The sequence below is a fragment of the Chrysemys picta genome, chromosome 1 (genome assembly GCF_011386835.1).
Source record: "Chrysemys picta bellii isolate R12L10 chromosome 1, ASM1138683v2, whole genome shotgun sequence".
In the NCBI taxonomy this organism is placed as follows: Eukaryota; Metazoa; Chordata; order Testudines; family Emydidae; genus Chrysemys; species Chrysemys picta.
In genome coordinates this window covers 72,890,965-72,913,744 of record NC_088791.1, presented here as the reverse complement: position 1 = coordinate 72,913,744, position 22,780 = coordinate 72,890,965, and the positions used below count along the sequence as shown (strand labels likewise).

The 22,780-nt window shown below is 40.1% G+C and overlaps 1 protein-coding gene across 23 annotated transcripts in view; it reads right to left on the bottom strand.

Annotated features, from left to right (window-relative positions):
• SYT1 (synaptotagmin 1) overlaps nucleotides 1–22,780 on the bottom strand; it is a 510,915-nt gene that overhangs the window by 106,118 nt on the left and 382,017 nt on the right. For 12 of the 23 annotated variants that reach the window (XM_065559631.1, XM_065559651.1, XM_065559656.1 and 9 more), the window contains 3 exons: nucleotides 17,297–17,410; nucleotides 13,264–13,431; nucleotides 8,206–8,373 (listed from right to left, as the gene is read on the bottom strand). In XM_065559631.1, coding sequence (XP_065415703.1) covers nucleotides 8,206–8,373; nucleotides 13,264–13,431; nucleotides 17,297–17,410 — 450 coding nt within the window. Of the gene's footprint in view, nucleotides 1–8,205; nucleotides 8,374–13,263; nucleotides 13,432–17,296; nucleotides 17,420–22,780 lie in introns of all 23 variants that reach the window. The other 11 variants (XM_065559576.1, XM_065559606.1, XM_065559614.1 and 8 more) reach the window with 1 other exon arrangement.

The following is a 22,780-nucleotide window of genomic DNA, read 5'->3' as shown; positions in this document are numbered from 1 at the left end:
TTCAACAAACTAGATGGTTTAATTGGTATCTTCCATCTTTAATTTCTATGAAGCTTGCTTGAGTGTTAAAATAAAAAGTCCCCCCTGGAAGCCCAACTCCTATCTCCTCCACGTCAGGTACTGATGGTCCCCAACACAGCAGAACCACTGTGTATGGAAGGGGAAGGATGGCACACACACACACACACACACACACACACACACCTCCCTCTGCAGTGGGTGCTGGCAGCTCGTCTCCCCAGGGAAGGAAGTTATTAGGGTTGTGGAATTTACTCCAGGCCTTAATGGCTCTGCTCTTGCTCTGCTGTCTATGAGGAAGATTCTCTCCTTCCCCCCCACAGAGATTCCCATCAGCCAGTTGAGTTCCTTGGACTGGTCACTGGGGCTGTATCTCGGCTTAAGTGCAAATACTGTCAAAATGTCTGAAGGAAAAAAAAATTAATCATGTGCAATAAATGAAGGTGACATTCTAAAAGATTCACAAAGCAATAAGCATTAAGGGGGTATCTCTAGTCCACTGTACTGAAGTGTTAACATCCACACGATGCATATGAAGTTAGTTGCAACAACATCTGGCCTATGCCACTGAGGAGCAAACTCCTTTCAACACCTTTTTTTTCTACATTTTCTGCCCAAAATTTTACATGCCAAAGTTGGTGCAGGAAAACAGTTCTTCCATCAATTCCACTCTTCCAGTCATGTGAACCTGAAGAATATATTATATCAGCAGCAATTATGCACAAAGATAGCAGGACTAAGGTAAAATGGATTCTGGGCATGTAGTTCATGTGTAATGGACTGCCCAATATCAGGCAATCATTGAGCAGAGTGACCCTGTTCTTTAAAACTTGCATAGTGCATAACAAATCCTTATATAGAGACTTTTATCTTTCAAGGGCTTTAGCAACATTAACTTATTAATCATCCTTTTCCAAGAGAGATGGGAAAAGATGGCATTCAAATTTGACTGGGTCATGAGAGTAGAAGGAAGCTTCTAATATCTCATTAAATTCTCACCCTCTGACTTCTTCTGAGATACTTTTAGGAAGAGGCTGAGACGCACAGAGGAGCTTTGTGGACAAAAAGGAGGCTAACTGCTCATCAGATGCTTTTCTCCTCTGTGATTGTGCTGTTCATTAAAATGTATGTGTTATTATGTGCAACAACTGAATTCTATGTAAAGGGCGATAAAACGGGATCTTCATGCTAAAGTTGATTGAGGTCACTTAGGTGACTCTTGCAAAGTGATTGCTTATGACTGCCATTAACACACTTTGGAATACATCTTACTTCAGGGTCATCATTTAAAATATTAAGAGCATTTCAGCATCTGACTTCACATCTACTTAATTGCCAATTTATTTATAATTCCACTTAGTGACAAGTTGTTAGGACCCAAAAAACCTAACTAATGTTGTAAGCAAATAAATTACATGATATTCCTCATATAATGGATATTATAAATGAACGGACTATATACGGATTTTGCTTTTCAATGATGAACATTACATTCTGCAGTTATATGTGGAATATGCTATAAAATGTCACTGCAGTAATCTAATGTAATTACATTTGTCCATACAATTTTAGCCAATTCCTTAGGGTTTTATCCTATTTTTATCATGTTTGGTTGTAATTAGTAGATTAGGTTGCTGCACCATGCTCATGAGCACTAACAAGACACGCCTCGGTCCATTGCTGTACATCTAGCCTAGGTAAACTCTGTTCTTGTCTTTGTAGTGGCAGTCTTGTATTTAGTAAGTCTGAAGCAAAGGATGGTGTTTGATATGCACATTTGAAGCTAAAACCCAGATTGATTCAGAATCAGTGCTAGAACCTGAGCTGTAGAAGCTGTAAGGATTCAGAAAACTAGAACCCAAGTCTTCAGGTGACTGACTTTTCCACGCCACCATCCGGCAGCCATCACAGAGCTGCAATCAAAGCACTATAAACTCTGGGTAACTAAGCACCACAGGAAGTGCTGCCCACAGAAGACCCGACTGACAGCATGCCCCATGACCTCTGATTGGTCCAGGTGCACTATTCAAACATAGAATAAGTTCCAGGAAACTGTTTGTGCAACTTGGCAGTACTTGGCCTGTTGCTACCACAGACCCTGCTTTTGTTCCCTACTTTGGACCCTGGTTCTGTTCTTCAGCTCTGACTTTTGGCTTGATCCCTGGCTCCAGCTACAATTTCTGACTCGACCCCTGACTCTGGTGCCAACCGTTGATTTGACTGTCTGCTACTGACTCCTGGTTCTACCCGCTAGGCCAGGCTCCCTATGTCCTGGTCATGACAGGAGCAAGTTGAAAGGGATTGTTATTTGCATGCATGCATGCAGTAGAAGTTTGCTATTAGCTTACCAAACCAGTCTCTCTCGCTCTCTTTTTCCTGAATTACAAAATATCCAGACTCCTTATATCTTCATATAAAGTAGACTACTATTATTTTAAAATGTTTCCTCATTTGTAATGAGAAAGCAGTATTTTGGGAATTTCCTAAGATCCTGAATCAATGAAGGCTGTTCAAATCCTAAGGGCCCAGTCGCCTTAATCTTTGGAGAGAAGAACAGGGCACCAAACATAAGTTATTCTGTCCTCAGAGCAAGCTCTACTAGAGATTCTCCTGAGTCAGGTCTTGCCATTAGGCTGTTTGGTATCGTCACTGCAGAGTTAGGGAGCAGATTGTAACATTGCTGATAGCTAAATGCCAAGAAATAGAAAATATAAAACCAAGAAATGTCCTGCAAAATAAATTTCTCCAAACCATTTACAGATTTATCTCTGTTGTTCTTGGAGAGATTTAGGTTCCAGAATTAGCATAAGCAATGAAGTTCTTCTGAATCAGGCTCAATGTAAGACAAATAAACATAGGATTCATAATAGACCAAACATGCATAAAGACTCTTTGGATGAAATCCATTGCATAGAACCCAAATAACTGGGTTATATGGGCTTATCGTCATTGCAGTTATAACCCAAGTGTTGCCCCTAACTTGAGTACTGTACACACACACACACCCATAACTCGAGCCTAGTGGTACTTTTAATTCAAGTTGGCTAGCCCACTGTGAGTACAGGCTACAGCCTGAATTTGTACAACTCATCAGCTGCTAGTACAACCACTCTTTGCCGTAATCCAAGCACTCAGTGTAGCTCAAGGATTAATTCTCACTCAAGTTAGGCTAACTCATGGGGAGTCAACTTGAGTTAATTCTGCAGTGAAGATGTAGCCATAACTGTGAGTGAAGTGCTGAGTGGTTTGAGAAATGAAATCCAACCCCTATAACATGGGGCCCAAGAGGTGAAGGGTAAATACTGATTATCAACCCAAGGAAAGAAGTTCAGAATTGCCTTTCCAATAAATGACCTTGTCATTGATCTCACCCAAGGGAATGGGTGGGAAGGACTGTTCCCCCACCACAATATCACGCACAGATGAGACCCTCTGCATGCTAATTTCCCCCTACCAGGTGAAAGGGAACCTTGGCTAAGCCTCTCTCACTGATACTTTTAACAACACAATTCAGAAAGCACCTCTCCTATATTGACTATATCCAGATACCTCCTGGGTCGTTCCTTGCATTCCCGCTTACCTCTCATTTCTTACTACATTTTGAAAACATTATATGGTACTATAATGGTAGTACATTGTGAGACTTTTGTTTGCAAAACACAATACAGTATCACGCTATACTGCAGTGTATTGCACTGCACATTTCATAAACTGGTTAGTAAAGAACCCGTAAGTGATTTTAGACTAGTGAATGTTTAAAAAAAAACTCCTATGCAATCACTGTAGTGTTATTATCTCCATCTGATTAAGTCCTTTAGAATCTAAATGGAGAATAACAAAATCCATTCTGAGGAGACTGTGTGCAAGGCTCATCTTTCAGAGACCTACTAAGAACAGTGCAAAATCCAATATTCTTAAACAAAGAGCTCTTCTCTTTTGGGCTCTGGAGGTTTGTATAAGTCTGTCATGGGTGTGGGAAAGGAGAGGGGGGAGCCAGTGGAAGTAAGGTCTGAGTCTATTGTGTGAAATAGCTTACCTATCCAATGCATCACAGTTTGCACAACAACCCTCCCCTCATTCAAATTGCTCCTAAAATCCCACTTTTTCCATGATGTCCACAAGAAATGAGCTTAGAATAATTAACGATAACAACAAAAATACCACAGCTGGCACGGGTGCAGTGATAGCTGTGTGTACTGCAGTGCTGTATACTGTCAAAAGAACAACTGCTCTAACATTAAGAAATCTAAACTTAATCTAAGTCTTCAGCTAACCTAAACAATGATAATTTTCCACATTTATTGGAAACTCACATGAATAGATGTGGCATATAATCAGAGATATAAAAAGAAATTGGAAACTTACTCCATTTACTATGGGAATGTATTTAGTGGTTGGATTCAATCATCTACAAGACAAATATTTTTATGCAGTGGGAAATTTTTCCATGTCAAATTGCCTAACGGTTATAAAGGGAAATCGCCACATAATAATAGTGGGAAACCAAATCAAACCAGATTATACACAAATGGAAATTCTCCTCTGTACATATGATACCTGGAATATAGCCATGAGCAATTAGGCAGGAATAGAGAAGAGAATTAATCTTAAAATGAATGAGAAATGGGAATTATTTGGTCTTTTGATGTATGTGTTTGAGATTAGGGACCTGATTTTCAAAGGGACAGAAGCCCTGAGCGATGCACAATTGCACACCTGACCTGCATGCGTAGCAGCTATTATCTTTATTTGTTATTCATATTGTGATCGCATATAGAAACACCACTCAGGATCAGTTCCACATCATGCTTGGTGCCATACAAACTTAGGGTAGCACCAAAGACCTTGCAATCAAATTTGAAACTACTTCAATGAGTAAATATAATGAATAAAAAGAGAAGAACAGAGGGAGGATGTGGGAAATGATACATTCTTGGGGTTATTTACCCTAGCTACAGGCATCTGGGGAAAATATTCTTGTGGGGGGCGGTGTTGAGCCAGCTCTGCCTGCATCCTGTAGCAGTGCTTCCTGTCCTGTGCAGCTGGGCCTGGCTCCCTGCTCCAGCCTCATTCTTGGGTTTAGAGGAACCTGTCACAGCATCACCAATATGCATGTTTGCATGCAGGCGGGGCCCTTCCCTGGCTATGTCCTGTCCCTTCCTGGCCCTGGTGCTGCTGGACCTGGAGTTTCACCTACTGAGCTGGGCATGCGCCTGGGTGGGGTGGTTTAGGAAATGACATGTTGACAAATATCTTCCTACCATGCCATTAAGGGTTTGATTCTGGAACAAGCTGAGCACCCCCAGCCCACTGATGGGAGTGGAGGACACTTAGTTCGTATCTTGCAGGAGTCTTCACCTTGCAGGATCAAACCACAATAGAAGAGGGTAGGGCAATGAGATAAGAGACAAAGTGAATAAATAGGGAGGGGCAGTGTTGTAGGAGGCTTTACATGTGAGGGCAAAAACTTAAATGTGAACTGGTGGGAATCAATGAAGGGATCCATTAGTTAGCACAATGCTCATGCAAACATGGTATCTGTATGTGTGCATTGCCAGTTAGATGTCTAACTTCTATGCGTACATAAAAATACCACATTTGTCCGTGCATTTATGGCCCCTGCATCTACAAATAAAATGCATCATTACCTGCAGCCCTAGGCCGTATGTACTTTACATGAATTATTATATTTATTAACTTCCAAGTTCAGGAACAATGTATGTTTTTAATTAATTCGCTTCACCTTTAATAAAAAGCCAGGCTCCAGTCAAGTCAGAAGTCTGTTGTGCAAGTATTTGACTGACAGAGTTAGCATGCACTGTGGAACATCTGTCTGTAGCAACTTTAACATCATTTTGTATTAGCAGTGTGTGAACTTTACCAAAGAACAGAGGGACTAAGGCAAATATTACTGCGAACATGGAAAGTACATGTTCAACAGACGGTTATCTGTCACATTACAAGCTAAACCCAGCACTAACCTGTATTATTTTACTGGCTGTCTGCACATGAAAGTAATAGTTTGTATGAAAGGTTAAGTTTTTGTTAAAGAGGTAAAGGTTCAAATACTTTTCATGCATCATTTGGCTTCATTTTATGCTTTTTGAGGTGCGGTGGTGTGAGACCCTGATACTGTCTGATTGTAGCTTTTATTGTGACAAAATAGAAGTCATGAGATAGTGAAGTAAAAATCTGATTCCATGACATTCATGGCACTTACTACAGAGTGGAGTGATCAAATACACACTGGTTTAACATTTTCTGACTCTCCTGTGTGCACGGACTTTAAAGAAGAGTTACCTAGGATCAGGCCCTCTTGGGATAATATGATTCACATACTTCGACCTTTGCTTTAAGAGCGGGATAGAAACATGCCACAATACACGGCTACCAATGTTACAGACTTCTTTAGTAAGAGAAACCTACGAAAGATGTGATGACCAAGAAAATGCCACAGAAAAATATCTAAATGCAGCAGTGACTTTCAAATGAGTATACACCAGAAAAACAGAAATCTATTGGCAGATACAGTCATCAAAAGCTAACACAGAAAAGGCAGACTATGAAATACATAATTGAAGATCTGAGAAGACACTGGTGATGAAGATATAAAGCGGGAAGGAAGAAAATTTAAATGTTTTGTTCAGAACAAGGAACCTGAATCCAGTATTCAGCTTTTCTTCACATGGATTGGCAAAGAATTTTATCCGGTAGTTGTCCTTCTAATCATAGAAAACAAGGTTGGAATCTAAAGCAATTTATTGGCTAAACTAGACAATAAGGAAATCAGACTCAGATTCGTTCTAGCCTCACCAGAAAACTGAAATATGCTGTACATTCTGTCTATTACGAGTGGGAAGCTATTTATTATCTGACAATCAAAATGAAAAATGTAAAATTTAAGAAAAAATGTTCTCATGATAAGCAAAATGTGGATATGCTGGTATGAACAACATTGCAGAATGCACAATTTAGTCATTAAATATTTCTAAAGAGTGCTATATGTGTACACAGCACTGTAGATAGCAAATTATTATAAACGTCCTTCTCTGAAGCTGACTGTGACCAACCAGATCTTTAGAGACAGCAAAAGGCAAGGGAGAGAATAATATTATGGTATAGTACAGTTCATTCCAATGCACTCTTTTTTAATATATCATTTTTTATCACTGAATACTGTTTGAATTGTTACATGATAATAACAATCTAGTATGTTAAAGCCACATGTTACTCCAGCCACACCTGGAGTATTGTGTTCAGTTTTGATCCCCCGACTACAGAAGGGATGTGGACAAATTGGAGTCCAGCGGAGGGCAACAAAAATGATTAGGGGGCTGGGGCACATGACTTATGAGGAGAGGCTAAGGGAACTGGGGTAATTTAGTCTGCAGGAGAGAAGAGTGAGGGGGGATTTGATAGCAGCCTTCAACTATCTGAAGGGGGGTTCCAAAGAGGATGGAGCTCGGCTGTTCTCAGTGGTGGCAGATGACAGAACAAGGAGCAATGGTCTCAAATTGCAGTGGGGGAGGTCTAGGTTGGAAATTAGGAAACACTATTTCACTAGGAGGGTGTTGAAGCAATGGAATGGGTTACCTAGGGAGGTGGTGGAATCTCCATTCTTTGAGATTTTTAAGGCCCGGCTTGACAACGCCCTGGCTGGGATGATTTAGTTGGTGTTGGCGCTGCTTTGAGCAGGGGTTTGGACTAAATGACCTCCTGAGGTCTCTTCCAACCCTAATATTCTATGATTGTATGTTAAAAACCAACAACATCTTCCCTCACAATTTGATGCATAGAAATACAAATTCTCAAATGTATGTTTCACTATTAACTGCAGGTGTAAATCACTCTCACTATTCAACTGCAAATGAGGGTGCAAATGTTGTAGGTGCAAACTGCACCCACTGAAGAGAAAGGTCACCCTTTTTAAGTCTGTCCCACAACAAAGTGCCAAAATTGTCACAAATGATTGGAACTAGGGGGTAACAAGGTATAATGCACCATGAAAATCTTCTGATAGCAATACATGTTTACAAGATGGTTTAGTTCCATCAAGTTGCTATCAGGTTAACTTGAGAAATATTGATAGGTTTCTTGCTATAAGTCAATTCCCACTTACTAGTTTGACTGTTTCACCAGGCGATGATAAAAGTATGCAGCCAAAAATATGACAATTGTTTTTCCTACCTCTTCCTTCTCAGCACTTTGCAAATCCCGCCACTCCTCAGTCACATGACCAAAGTCCACTGTGTTCATGGCCACCTTATATTCCCCAATGATATCATGTTTGGAGAAACGATCGAAGTCATATACTGCCATCACTAAGGTTTTTCCACCCAGTTCGGAGTATGGCACCTATAAAGAAGAAAAAATGACAAGCTCTCTAGCTCAGACAATAAAGATGGGTTCACTGCAATGCAAATCAATTTCTTTGGTTTACCAGCTGTCATCTTGGGTAAATTGAACGGGGGGAAAATTATGAGGTATATATTTTTGTAGTCATCTGATGCACTGTTTCCCGAGACCAGAATATGGCACTCAATAGAACAATGTGGCAGCTCACTTATCACTCTCCAGTTTTTGCCCTCTGTCCTCAATTATTATTTTGTGTGTGGTGAAACTGAAACTGGAGGCCAGTTATTTGCCCCAAAGATACATGAGCTTTTAACACTGCAGTATGGTTTCTGCCAATAAATCATACTGTCAACACTCAGAAAAGGGTAGCCCAGAGACTGATGAGAAACTACAGAACTGACTTACTGCATTTGACACAAGGTAATTAGAGACTAGATCGTCTTCTTACAGGGTAACTATTTATTACTTATCCAGGTATATTTTTTCAATATTATACCTTTCACACCATAGATGCTAAAGTTCATTCTAAGACACAGTGTATGGTTAGAAATTGTGGCGGCAGCAGGCCAAGTCCTGACTAATTCTCCAGCTGTTCTGATGGGTGTGGGACAGATGCTCTGGGTTAGGATCTTTATTAGACACATTTTTAATATTCGGGATAAGTGATGCAGTTCAGGTAAGCTACACTTGAGTAGCTGGGTAGAAAAGCCTAATTAAAATTGTTTGAACTTGCATTGAAGGCTTGGTCAATTTTAATAAATTCTCTATATTTTGCAAGTTTAAATGATTACCATATGCTTCAGTAAACATTTCTCTAGTAAACTGTCTACATAAAAAGGGAATCCATAGCGTGGCACAATATTTGGTCACATGAACACCCAAAAGTTCTAGTCTGTTGAGCTCTGGGTCTTCAAATATTGTGTGACTATTTGGCTTTCACTTGCTTTTTAAAATATTGACTGACCCAATGGTATGTAACCTTTAATCAAAAAGTGTTATAGAACAATTACACAGAATATTTCAAGTTAAGGACTTGATCCTGCTTCTGCTAAAGTCTATGATAACTTCAGTGGGAACAGGCCTGCACATTAACATGGTACAAACACAATAGCAAAATGTATTTTGAATATTGTAAATTAGTTCTGTAATGAGTGCTTTTTAAATGGTGTAGTAGGTTTAAACATACAGTAAGAAAAGTTTTAAGTACATTTCCGCTTGATTTAAAAGCAATATTAAGATCAAATTCCTGAACACAGACATGTCTTAAAGTGTCCCTTTTCATAAATTTATATTCACTGTGCATTAGACTTAATGTACCCTATCAATTTGATAAGGTATATTAGCCATTATTTAATTTTTATCTTCAGTAACTTTAGGCACTGTATTTTGTTAAAGTTTAGTTTATTCAAATACATTTTAAAAGAAGATTTGGCAACAATGCCACCTCCTCTTCTCCCCTGCTTCAGAGGCTGGGAGGGTTTGTCTGGACCAGCAGGGCAAAGAAAACCCTTGGTACCCTCTCATTTCCTTCTTTCTCTGCGGGCTTCAGGAGGCAGGCTCTACGGCTGATTGGTTAGGAGAGAAGGGAAACAATGTAAATCTATTGGCTACTTCACTTATAAGGGGAAGGTTTATAAGCCCTTCCCCCTGCACAGGGTGACATTCTGCACCATAAGGAAATGCTCCCCATTCCTCCAATTAGGATCAGAGGATGACTGGACATTTGGGCCTTGCTCTGGGCATTGCATTAGTCACCTTTTGTAATCTGGGAAGAAATTTCCCCCTCATTCCCATACTGGCCTGTGCAGAGCAGGGTTTTAACCTTTCTCTCAGCAGCCCAGGGACTTGGTGGGTAGTTAGGTTGTAAAATTCAAGATGTTGCAACTTGGCAAGTGCCCATTACAGGTACTCATTCCTGTCTAGTTCCCTGATAAGCAGGAATTGGAAGTGGATTAGAAAAAGGCATCCCCAAAAGGTGGTGGGGAATGGGGTTGGGGCTTCTAATGTCTGGTGCAGCATGGAAACTTCCCCCCTCCTACCTTAGCCCTTGTGCAAGCTCTTCTTGCAATGGTGCTGGGGCCAGGTAAATGGTGTGTGTGGAGGAGATGGGGGCTGAGCCCTTTACCAAGTGGGTACAGACTCAGAAGGTACTTGTCCCTGCACTGGACAAGTTATTACCAGCTAGTTTCCAGATGCGTCACTAATTAATAAAGCTGAAACCTAGTTAAACCACATCCCTGGTGTCTTGATTTCTTTCTCTTGTGTCCAAGAAAATGATGGCATCTGGCAAGCCCAGCATACAGTCACCAATCTTATTTTCAGATGGTCTATGCTGTACTGCCTACCTCCATGTTCACTGACAGCTGGAAGTCCATTCAGCTCTCCCATTCAGTCAGGCACCATATGCCCCTGTCCCCAAATGTTCCTGCACCCCCATATGTCCTTTCACCCTCTCTCCACATGTATCCCTCCACCCCCACTCAGACACACACTCTCCCCTCCCCATGTGGCCCTGCATCCCGCTCCCCCATCCCTATGTGTCTCTGTGCCCCTACCTAGCCACTCTTCTGTCCCTATGTGTCCCTGTATCCCCTCCCCCTGTCCCCATGTGTCTCTGTAACCCCACTCAGCCACCCCCATCCCTATGTAGCTCTGCACCCCCTCCCCCATCACCAAGTGGCCCTGTACCTCCACTCCCATTCAGCCCCTGCCCCAGTCTGTCCTCCCCTACTAGTCCTTATGAGCCCCTGCCTGATCCCCCACAGCACCCCACTCTGTCTGTCTCCCCATAACCCCTGTCTCCTGACCCAGCCTGACCGGTGCTGTGAAGAAGGCAGGTTCTTTCTTTTCCCTAGCTGGCCGGGAGCTGCTGCTCCATTCTATTGTCACAGTGGACTCTGGTGGGCAAAAGGCAGAACTGCAGAAGTTATTTTCTGCTGGGAGCTGCTGCTGTTCTTGCACCACAGTGCCTTCAGGTGGGCAAAAGGCAGAACTGCAGCAACATTTCAGCAGAAGCTTTTTTCTGCGCAAATGCACAGCTCATTAATTATTCACGCATGCAGTAGTGCAGAATTCTCCCAGGTGTAATGTACAATATAAAGGATGAAATTCTGACCCCAGTGAAGGCAGTGGCAAAACTTACACTAATTGAGATATTGAGGTGAACTTTTCTCTTTGCAAGACACTGGATAGCAGCCCAGAAAACACAGAGATTGAAGATTTCTTTCTTTTTGAGAAATTACTCCACCCTACACCACCAAGAAATTGTTTCTGGGGTTTCCCTCCAAAGAGAACCCTTTAAATTACAACAGCACTTTACCTCCATATGCTAATGGAATAAATCCCATTCAATTGGATTCCCATTTCCATGCATTGTGGGCAAGCTGTAGCTGTATAGGTTAAATTTCCCCCCTCTTAATATTTATGATAATAAATGTAATTTAAGAATTTAGAATGTTTTAAACAGTGGGTATTTCAAAGAACAGCTGCTTTTATCCTTCAAAGCAGTGAAACCAAGATAAAATCATGTTGTGTTGAAGTACCCGAAAGCAATGCGTGCATGCAGCCATGCAGACAAACGACTGATGTTGCAGAAAGTAAAGCAACTATACCACTGAGCCGGTGCCTACAGTCCTTATTTAGGCAAAACCACCGTCAGTTTTGCTTGAGTAAAGACTGCAGGATCTAGCCCACTATCAGTACTGTGTTATGGTGCACCTAAACACCTCAGTCACAGCTTGTTAGGCAAAAGATTTCAGCATACACTTCCTTCTGGGTTCCAAAATGTGACTATTAAAGCTGTGACTTAAAATAAGTGGACATTATCTGCCTGTGAGTGAGTGTTTTGATTTATTCACTGTGTCTTCCTGCTAGATGACAGATTTGTTTGTTGTTTCTTGTGTATGTTACCCTGGGATCTGTAATTTATAGCTCTGGTTTCTTTTAAATACTCTCATAGGAAAGCTCAGTAAAGAAATGTCCCAAAAAAGGATTATTTTTATGAACATCTTCAAGGGGAAAAACAGACTATGTATGCAGTAGTGGCTGTAACCTCTGGGGATATCTTTCTCGTTGAGTGATTGCATAGCCTGAGTCTCTTATTGTTCCTGTTCTCAAACTGGAGCTGTCATTATAAGACTGAGCATATACATGGAAGAGCCTAAAGTAATAGAAGTAAGACACGCATTAGGAAAATCCCTTTGAAATATGTTACCCGATGCTTCTTTATTACATTTAACTGGACTTTTAGCATGGCTAGAATTTTCTTAAGTCACTATTAATACTGCTGCTGAAATTTTACAACCAAACCCTTAACTACATTTATTTAATACGTGCCCTATAAGCTGGGGGTCATGATTTCGCCTCTTATGTAAGGGAGCATGGTAAAGCATTACTATGTCAGGATATAGGAAAACTGAGCAAGATTGATCTCATACTTGTTCTCTTCATCCATATGCCTTGTTCATGCTTTAATTTATTTGGGAGGGGGAAAAGGAGTGTTATACCAGAATTCATAAATCAGACTGCAACAGATTTTTAAGAAAATGCTGCTTGAGGGAAATTCACATAGACCTTTGTCAAAGTGTCACTCTATTTTGTAGTAGTCTCCAACTACAAGGTAGGGGCCAGACCCCCAGTTAGAATAACGGGCATAGCTTCACTCACTACAATTAAGCTAAGTCTAATTACACCCTCAAAGGATCTGGCCCAATGTGACTACATTTTTCATCACAAGACTGAATCTCAAAGGTTTCTGCAACAGAAAAATCCGCTGTGCCTCAGGTCACCAACTAACTAAGACATGAGCAATACTGTAACTGAGCATGAGATGAACCTTTACTCTATATAATGAGCAAAGAAATAAATGCAACATAATTATCAAAGGAATACCTTGAACGTAAATTGCTCATTGAAGACAGGGTTAAGGGTCTTTCTGTGGACTTTTGTTTCATATTTCTTCTTCTTATCAGGCAGCAGGAAAACTTTCACATAGGGATCAGATGTTCCGCCCATATCTAAAGCAGGCAGCTCAGCTGCCTGAATAATCCCTACCAAAAGCTGAAAGGAGAGAGAGAGAGAACGGAACACTGAAGAGACATTTAAGGAAAGATTTATGTAGTCAAAAAATGGAGATTTTTCTGTCATTACTACCCTTTCTTTTTTGCTCGTTGCTCGGCTTTAAAAGAAAAAAGCAAACAAAAACATCTACCATCCTTTCCAGAGCCTCTGCACACAAGGCAAATGGAGCAAAGCTATAGACTGCACAAAACCAATTATGGAAGAAGGAGACTCCAGGCAGTGTGTTTTTAAGCAGAAAAGAAGCTTTTTAAAGAGCAGCTGATTACAGTTAAATATGAAATTCATTTTTTTTAAACTGCAATCAAATAGGTTCCCAATTGCTATAGTTGCTTGTATGTTCGTTTTCTGTGCAGGGCACTGTGCAATTTTGACTATGAAATTTGTATTCCAAAACCATCCTCAAACTACATAAAAAAAGAAACAAGAACGTTAAATGCAAATCTTTGGTATGGGATAGAATTTTCATAGAAACAAGTGGGTCTTGCAATCTTCACATTTCACATTTATTTCTCTATGCAAACATGGGTCTTAGGCACTAAACAGTAACATTCTGAAAGGCATATAAATGACTACAAGTCAATGAGGTTTAGGTTCTAGGTGTCTAAATCACTTCTGAAAATAGATTTAGGTGGCAAAGGCACTTTGGCTCAGATTTTTGAAAGTATTTAGGCATTTCTGCATGCAACATTGCAATACCTAACTGATTTAGGAGCTTACATCTAATTTTAAAATGAATTCAAGCATTTATGTGCCTAAACCCCTTTTCAAAATGTGACAGGCTCCTAAATCACTTAGGCATTGCTACACTGAGCACAGCAATGCCTATATACCTTTAAAAACCTGGGCCCTGGGCACTTTTGGTAATTTTACCCACAGTATCCATTTTTTTCAGTCACAGAAGGATGGATGTCCTGCTCTAAAGCGGATGATGATTATTATTTGTATTACAGTAGCCCCTAGAGAACCAGCTGAGATCAGGGCCCTACTCTGCTAAATGCTGTACATATGGCTAGTAAAAGACACTCCGTGCATTGAAGCTCTTACAAGCTGAATAGACAACACATACAAAGGGTTAGAGAAAGGCAGTATTAGCAAACTCATTTTACAGGCAGGGAATTGAAACAGAGAGTCCTTGTGGCCCAGATTTTTAAAGGGGCATTTAGCCGTCTTTGTACACTGCATTGCAATACTTAACTGATTTAGGAGCCTAAATCTCACTTTCAAAAGGGGATTTAGGTACACAGGAGCCAAAATCCCATCAACTCAGAGTGCCTAAATCCTTTTTTGAAACTGAGATTTAGGCTCCTAGATTAGTTAGACATTGCAACACTGTGTGCAGCAATACCTAAATACCTTAAAACTCTGGGCCCAGATGACTTGTCCACGGTCACACAGGAAATGTGAGGCAAAGCTGGGACACACAAGCAGATCCTTCTAAGACACAATCCAGTGCCTTTACCACAAGACATTCTTTGTTCTCATAGACCAGTTGTTTGAAAATTAGAAATAGGAGCTCAAGCAATTGGAACAACTAAATTCTCTCCTGGGAAAGGAATTGTATTCTCATAGATTCTTAAAAGTGGGATTTATTTTTGCCTATTTTAAATTCAAAATGTGTCATATGTGCTTTCCTACCTTCTTAAGCTCCATGAAGCATTTTTCCTTTACCTCTACTCGGCACTTTTCCTTTTCTCTTTCATTGCTATTCTACATGCATAATAGTTCATGAATACATGGACGGGCTCAGGATCTACCTCAAATCTTTCACATCAAAGAGTGAAAAATGAGCCTATGACAGTTAACAGAGTGGAAAAGGAATTTACTTCCATTTTAAAAGCTTGCACTCTAAAACGGAAACATCATGCTTGAGAGAGTATTTTGGTCAGCTTGTCCCCATTTTTAACCCAGCTGAACACACCAAATGGTAATTGGGTTTCCAGCTCCATGCAGCTGTGCTGCACCATCACACCACTAACATCCAATCCCAAGGAAGTACCAGAGCTCAGAAGGGAAATTTAATCTTAGAGTTAGGGCAGCAGAATAAAATAGGAACCCACAACACCATACAATTTCGCACCTTAATTAAACACGGCACACTATCAAAGATGTGGTGTGGGGAAAAGAAATAAATGGTTTTCATCACATTCTATTTTGTTTTTGGAAAATTTAGTTCTCAACCTCAGTGTGGCATTTCCTTAATAAAATTCGCAAAGAAAGTTTATTTTCATCTCCTATGGGATCTCAGATCTATTTATCACAAAAGATTTGCAGCTTTTCTTTTCTTTTTTCTCTCTTAGATCTTCTACCCTTTGAAGAGTCTAAAGTTTCCTACGGATTTCAAGTGATGAAGACAGGCCAGGTAAAGGACTATAGGGCAGAGAATTCTTACTACAGTGTTTTCTTGCGGAGTTGAGGAAAAAATTCCTTCATCCATAGGCTCTAGAAAGATTTCAGAATTCTTTTTGCCTCTTGCTTTGAAAAGCAGAAGCAGGGACAGAAGTTAGTTTAAATGATTTGGAGAGTATAGTGCCAGGACATAGCCTTATGCAATGTCCTCCTGTAGATACAGGGAATTTACTTAATTTTTGCCTATACTCCCCCTTCGCCCCCTGAAACAAACATATGTTATGCCAAGAAGACCATTAGCTAAAGAATCTGAATTTATGTTAGTGGAAATAGATTGCAAACTACATATGGAAGTTAGTTTAGATGAAGAAATTTACAGGAATTTCAGTCAATATTAATTTCTTTCCCTAAATAGAGAACAATTGCCTTAAAGACAACAAACCTTTGATTTGATTTCTCAAATGAAAAGTTCACCCAAAGACAATAACTTGGAGAAGAAACATTCTTTGGAGTTTTCTGTCCCAAATAAATGAAATAGTCTATTCAATGTGAGTGCGTGCTTATGCACGAGCATGTAAATTGTGGAGACTGAAGAAGGCAGATCCCAAACAAGGAAGCTTTGCACTCCATGCCTGGCAAGAAGCCAAGCAGAGCGGAGGAACGTGGGCAAGCTCAGGGAGTGGTGAAGACATGAGAAGCAGGTCTGTACAAAACAGATCCACGCCCCTGAAATTTTTATGGCCGCTATTCCTGTTCATAGTCTGGAGAAGCAGCCAAACCTCAATTGTATCAGTTTCTAGCCTCCAAATTTCAGGTCGTGGTATTAGTGGAGGTAGGAGATTTTTTTCTACCCAACTCCCTGCAGAGTTCTTAGGGGCAGAGCCCTTTTATTTGGACTTCACTGACAGACTAAGAACTGATTAGCAGGCTGTACATTTCTGCTCAACCCAACAGAACTAGATAAGAGAGCCTGGAATTCTAATTAATTAGAGAGACAGCATGGGCCAATGTATAGACCATTAGACTGGCGGTCAGGAGATTATCCCTCACTGTACTATTGACCTGTGGTGAGACTTTGGATGAGTCACTGCGCCTCTCTGGGCCTCCATTTTCCCTCCCACACTTTGTCTGTCTTATCTGTTTAGATTATAAACTCCTTAGGGCAATGACTGTTTCTTACAATGCATTCATAGGCTGCCTAGCACAATGGGGCCCAGTCTTAGTTGGAGCTTATAGGCGATACTGTAATACAAATAGTTAATAAATCATCATCATCATCATTAATCAAACTTTATGCCAAAGTTTTTTCTAGAAATGCAGTGTACCCTTAACATGTATTAAACACAAATGGAGAAGGAATGGTTTCATAAAGCCTCAGACTTGCTTTCTAATTTTCTTCAATGCAAGCTAGAATGCCAAGTATCTACTCTGCATGCCTGTATTTTTGCAGTCTCCTTTCACCTGCACAGCAATGTATCACTGGTTGTTTGTTCCACACCTGATTGTTCTGGAAGTCATAATCCAAAGAGTATTGGATTTTCCCTAATTTTTCCTCTTCTTTGGGTTCTTCTTTATCTTCCCCGTCAGTCAGCCCAGTCTCAGCATCATCATCCTTAAGGGCCTGTAAAGAAGAAAAGAAACCATAATAAATATGACTAGCTTCTTAACACTAACCTAAAATAGATACTCTGTCCTCAAATCTATTGTAAAGCCATTAAAGCAAGCATGATGGCACAAATCCATATATGCTGTTTACATATATTTATAGTATTCAAGTTGCGCAAGAAAACTTTTTTTAAATCAGCAAGCAGCAGGGAAGCAATGGAAGTAGGAAGAAAGCTTCTTGGGACATGGCCAGCAAGAACTGTTACAAAGTCTGAAAACAGAAAGCAAATGTCAACTTGATATTTTAAAAAGTCTGCTCTAATCCAATTGCCTCTTAAAGAGGCCAAATGTGGACAAACATGCTATTAAGTAGGCAAAGTCACATTCATTCCTCTTAAAGAGATCTCAGCAATGTCAAATCTAGCTGTGCATGCTGTGAATTATTTGCAATAGAGCCATGGGTTTCTGTAGGATTACGGCTGGTAAAAAGAGAGTATTGTGGGTGAGTTCTTCCTACATTTGACAGATTGTTATTTAGGATGAATATGAAAGCAAAAGGTATCACCATGCCACTAGCAAATGCATGTTCATAGAAAAGGCCATCACACTAGTCCCATTGTCCTTTTATTCATTGTTTATACAAAGCTAGGCTGAACCAAACTGATTTACAGATGCACTGATTTTAGTAATGTTAGAGAGAAATATAAATTTTGTCTATTATATAAAACAGCATTCTTCTTTTTAAGACGCAGCAGCTATCTTAGATGCTACACAAGAGAAAAATACAATTTGAAAACATCCTTTTGTGCTGTACCAGAAAGCAGAAGTATTCTTGTTGCAAAGGAATACATACAATTATGAAAACATTAAAACTGCCCCATCTTGCAAACTTTTGCCAGAGGGAGAACTAAAGGATGGGGCTCAGGGTAATGAGCCAAATATTAAAATAAAATGATTAATATTTCCTCATAAGCATGAAAATAATATCAAGAATTAAACACTGAATACTTACCTGGAATTGATATGAGAAAAACTGAATTCATCATAGATTTACACTCTTGCATGTACCTTTTAGGGAGTACTTGAAAAGCTTCTGAAATTTCTATAACTTCCCAAAAGCCAGTGATTGCGGTGAAGACAATATACACTGATCTTACTTCTATTGAAGCGAACGGGAGTTTAGTTTTTTACTTTGATGTGAAGAAGATTGGCCCCTGGTATCCCAATGCCCCTCATTATTGAAAGTCCTAAATGCTTTAGCTCAGAAAGTCAAATAGTAAGGACCTGTTCCAACTATCCTTGTTTTTGTTATTAATAACCTCTTTACTGAATATATAGGATATTTGCTAGCACTTGAACTTTAGAAGAGGGACTTGTGGGAAGAAAAAATAGGATTGTACCTTTCAACCCCTTTAAAATACTGGACTAAGATTTCTGGAAGGTAAAATGCTAAATATTTTGCAAAAAATCAGAGATTGTTCTTTTTACCTAGGGATAATTGGCATGTTTGCACCAGTAGATTGTATGGATATACAGTGTTATATATGCAAATTTTATGAGCATGAAAGTGGCATTCAATATAAAAGCACTGATTATTTTCAAAAGGGCTCATATTACTCATTTGTAATAAAATGCAGAGAGTACAGGACAGTGAGAGAACCACTTGTTTGTTTTTCTTTTTCCTGTCATGCCATCAGATGGTTAGAATGAATCGACATTATTTGTAAAGACACAGATGTCAGGTGGGTGTATATACTTGAGATCCAGGTACAATGAAGGTGACAAAGGCTATACCTACAGTTGGCACTCATTGCCAAAGAAATATTGGCTGCAAAAGCCAGACCATTTATGTCACATTCATGCCTTGACACCCTGTCTCACATATTCATGCTTACTTCATGAAATCTCTAGGAGCAGAAGCCCATGCGCTGGGTCACAATGTCACTTAAATTTAGACCAGCTGCCCCTCCGTCATGGGAGCTGGGAGGGGGGCTCCACCATTATGCCATCCACAGCCCCCTCATTGGTGGAGGAGTGCCCTGCTTCCATGCACTTCTGGAATGTGTGTGTGTGTGTGGGGGGGTGCTGGCCAGAGACAGATTGTTTGGGAGTGAGAACCAATCAGCCAGTGGGCAGACAGGAACTGAAGCTGAGTGGTGTAGAGGGGAGTCACTGATGGGAAAGTAGAGCTGAATGATATTAGGCAGCTTTACTAAAAGACTGTCCCTCTCAGCAACCTCACTCAGTCTTTTTGTTTTTTTCTGGAGTTGTGATCGGGGGACTGTGTGACATCATACCAGTTCTCACAAAAACTCATGCATTACAACTTTGCCAACTTGAGTTCTCTGCAAAAGCATCAACCTTCTTAGTCAGTTGTAAAGAGAGCAGGCGCTGAGCAACAGTGATTCGAATAGGAATACTGAAGCAGAAACATTCGTTTGTCAAGAATCACTTGTAAACTAAAGGTCAGATTCAGAATTGTAAAGTACTATAATAAACTTTTGCAATCTGATGCTAATGGGCTAGATCCTCAGCTTGTGTAAATCAGCATACTTTCTTCACTGAAGTCAATGAAGTGACATCAGTTTATGCAAGATGAGGATCTGGTCCAGATATTACAGATACCAATTCTATTAGTGAATGATGGATGCCAATTAATGATTTGAGCTCTCTTAGTAAGAATATAAATTACTGGATATTTTAACAAGGGAGAAAACGTTAAAAATGATCAAAATCTCCTATGAAGTCAAGTCAGTAAACCTGAAAGAGATGGTGGAATATTTTTCTAATAAAAAATATTTCATTTTGGCTGTGCTAAACCTATTTAAAATGTGAGTAACATTTACATTTCTTAATCCCTGAGCTGCTGGTCTCTACTGAAGCTCCTTTGCTATGGCTGAATGGCAATCTTTTAAGTGCTGGCAAAGATGGCACTGCAAAAATGATCTGCCTGGTAACAAAGGATAGCATCGGAGCAGGGCCAGAATAAGGCCCATGTCTTGGGCCCCAGTTTTTGGAGTTATCATGTGATTACATCAGAATCTCCATTTTCATTTTAAAAAATAAAAGTACATTTCTAGGCCCCTCAGTTGTGAAGAAGAATTTGAGGCTGCGACCATGTGTAACTGAGACAGAGACATGTGACTGAGTCTGCAGACTGCCAGGAATAATAGCTCTGAGAGGGGCAAACTGTGTGTTAACACCATGATGCACTGCTCTGAGGAGCCTTGTTAACATCACCGCAGCAGAGGACTCTGTGGCAGGAGAATTAAACAGATCCAGCATATTCATCCAGATACACCCTAGCTGCTGGGGTGAGCACTGCCCATCCTCTGTATCGGGGGGGGGGGGGGGGGGGAAGGAAGGGGCAGAGGAAGAGGAGATCCCCCTGTTGCTGTCCCTGCCTCTCTTGAAGGCAAGGGCATCCTTGCTGCCGTTTCTTGGGAGGGGGGGGACGGGGGGAGGGGGAAAGAGGCCAAATACTGTGGCCTTTGTCTTTCAGGGAGTGGAGAGAAGACCTCTCTGACTATATTTTTAGTGATGTTAGCCATCTACTGACTCACTGAGAAGTGGTCGGTGAGAATAAGTCTCTATAATCTAGGATACTGCCTGCAGAGAACAAGAATTACATGCAAGTAATTTGTTTTCTCTAGGGAAGAAAAAGTATCCTACACAGATGCCAGAGCTACAGAGATCTCACTATCAAACAAATCTTAAAACAAACAAATAAAACAAAACAGGGAACACAGGAAGTTATAACAGTGGTGGATTTGTTGCACAATGCTAAGTGCACACAGACCCCAGTGAATTATTAGAATCCCTTCCACATGCATTATAGAAGGCATCTGTTGGGTAGAAGAGAAAGAAAAGGTACCATATGACTTGTCTCTATCAAGGAGCCAGATCGTTCTTTCTGACCTTGGACCAGAAATACAGGAGACTTATCAAACTTTGAGAATAGGATCAAGTGTGTTGATTTTACCAAGGTCAGGAGACGAGGAGGGACTGGTTGTTACCATAGCAAGCTGTGTACAATAATTTTTATCTTTAAGGAAGGAATTTGCTTTCAAATCAAAGGCTGGTACTTTAATAGAATCTGGGTCAAAAGAAGTTGGCACAGAAGTTTCTCGTGTGATGCATCTACTCTGTTCCAAAGAGGAAGAAGCACTGGATTGTGTCAAAGTAGTTGAAGCACCACCTAGGGATTTTTATTTTATGTTGAGGTTCTTTGGATAGGGGATATTTAAAGGAAATGTACTGTGACCCTCAGGTTTTTTTGGGTTTTTTTTCCCCAGCTGATCATAGTGGTTTAGTTTTTAGGTCCAATATTTCGTGATCTAGCATGCCTGTAAGCTATTTTGGTTTTTTTTAGTACTATTAAAAAGTTTATAATTATAATTTCTCTTCCTCTTCATGCCTGTACAGTTGATTTCATGGTACTCAGGTAGCACTGGTTTACAGGGAGAGGGATGTGAAAAGTTTCTCTAATAATTTTTTAAAGGCCATTAAATATTTTTAAAATTTGTTTTTCTGTAAAATATCCAGCATAAAAAGACTACATCATGGAGAGGTTGTGGAGATAGGCTTTATGTGCACTAATTTGGGATGATTTCGTAATTCACTCATGAGATTTCACCATTTCTGAGTAATATATACAAAAAACAATAATATCATGATACCATATCATCATATGTATGTGTGTTTTGTGTATATACATATATGTAAACATGCAGAGCAGTGCAAAAAAACTCCTGTGTTAGTGCAACATAAAGGTGAAAGGTTGCACGCATCTCACAAAAAGTCAGGAAATGCAAAAGTTAAGGTTCCAGCTACAACATAACTCAGCCACACTATATATCTTGTATGTTTTACGGTACTTTGATGATTATAAAGATTGTTGACGAATGTATTATTTGATCCATATTTGAATGACCATTGTAACTAGTTCTAGCCAATAGTCCAGACATCAATTAACATATGACACTCTGATTTCCCTTTCTGTGCCATGTTTTAGTTAACTCTTTTTAAAGCTCTTCTGCTGTTTAAGTGCCTTCCGGAAAACTACGTTAGAACAATTCAAGTCAGAAGTGAGTGACAGTCACAACGTGCTTGTTCTTTCCTCATTTCCATAGCACAATTAAGGGTGGATTTGTACACTTCTATTTCCTTGTGCATTGCTATGAACAAAGATCCTTTCTCTTCCTCATTTTCAGTAGTCTCATCTCTTCTTGACTCCCTCAGTGCTAGAAAAACTTAGGAGGAGTCAGAATTCTGTAGGCTTCAACGAAGAGTGTTGCTTGAATTTTCACCCTACAAGCCCTTTTCATGTGCAGACAGGAGCTATCCTGCAGGGACAGCTGTTCTTCTGCTGGTTCTC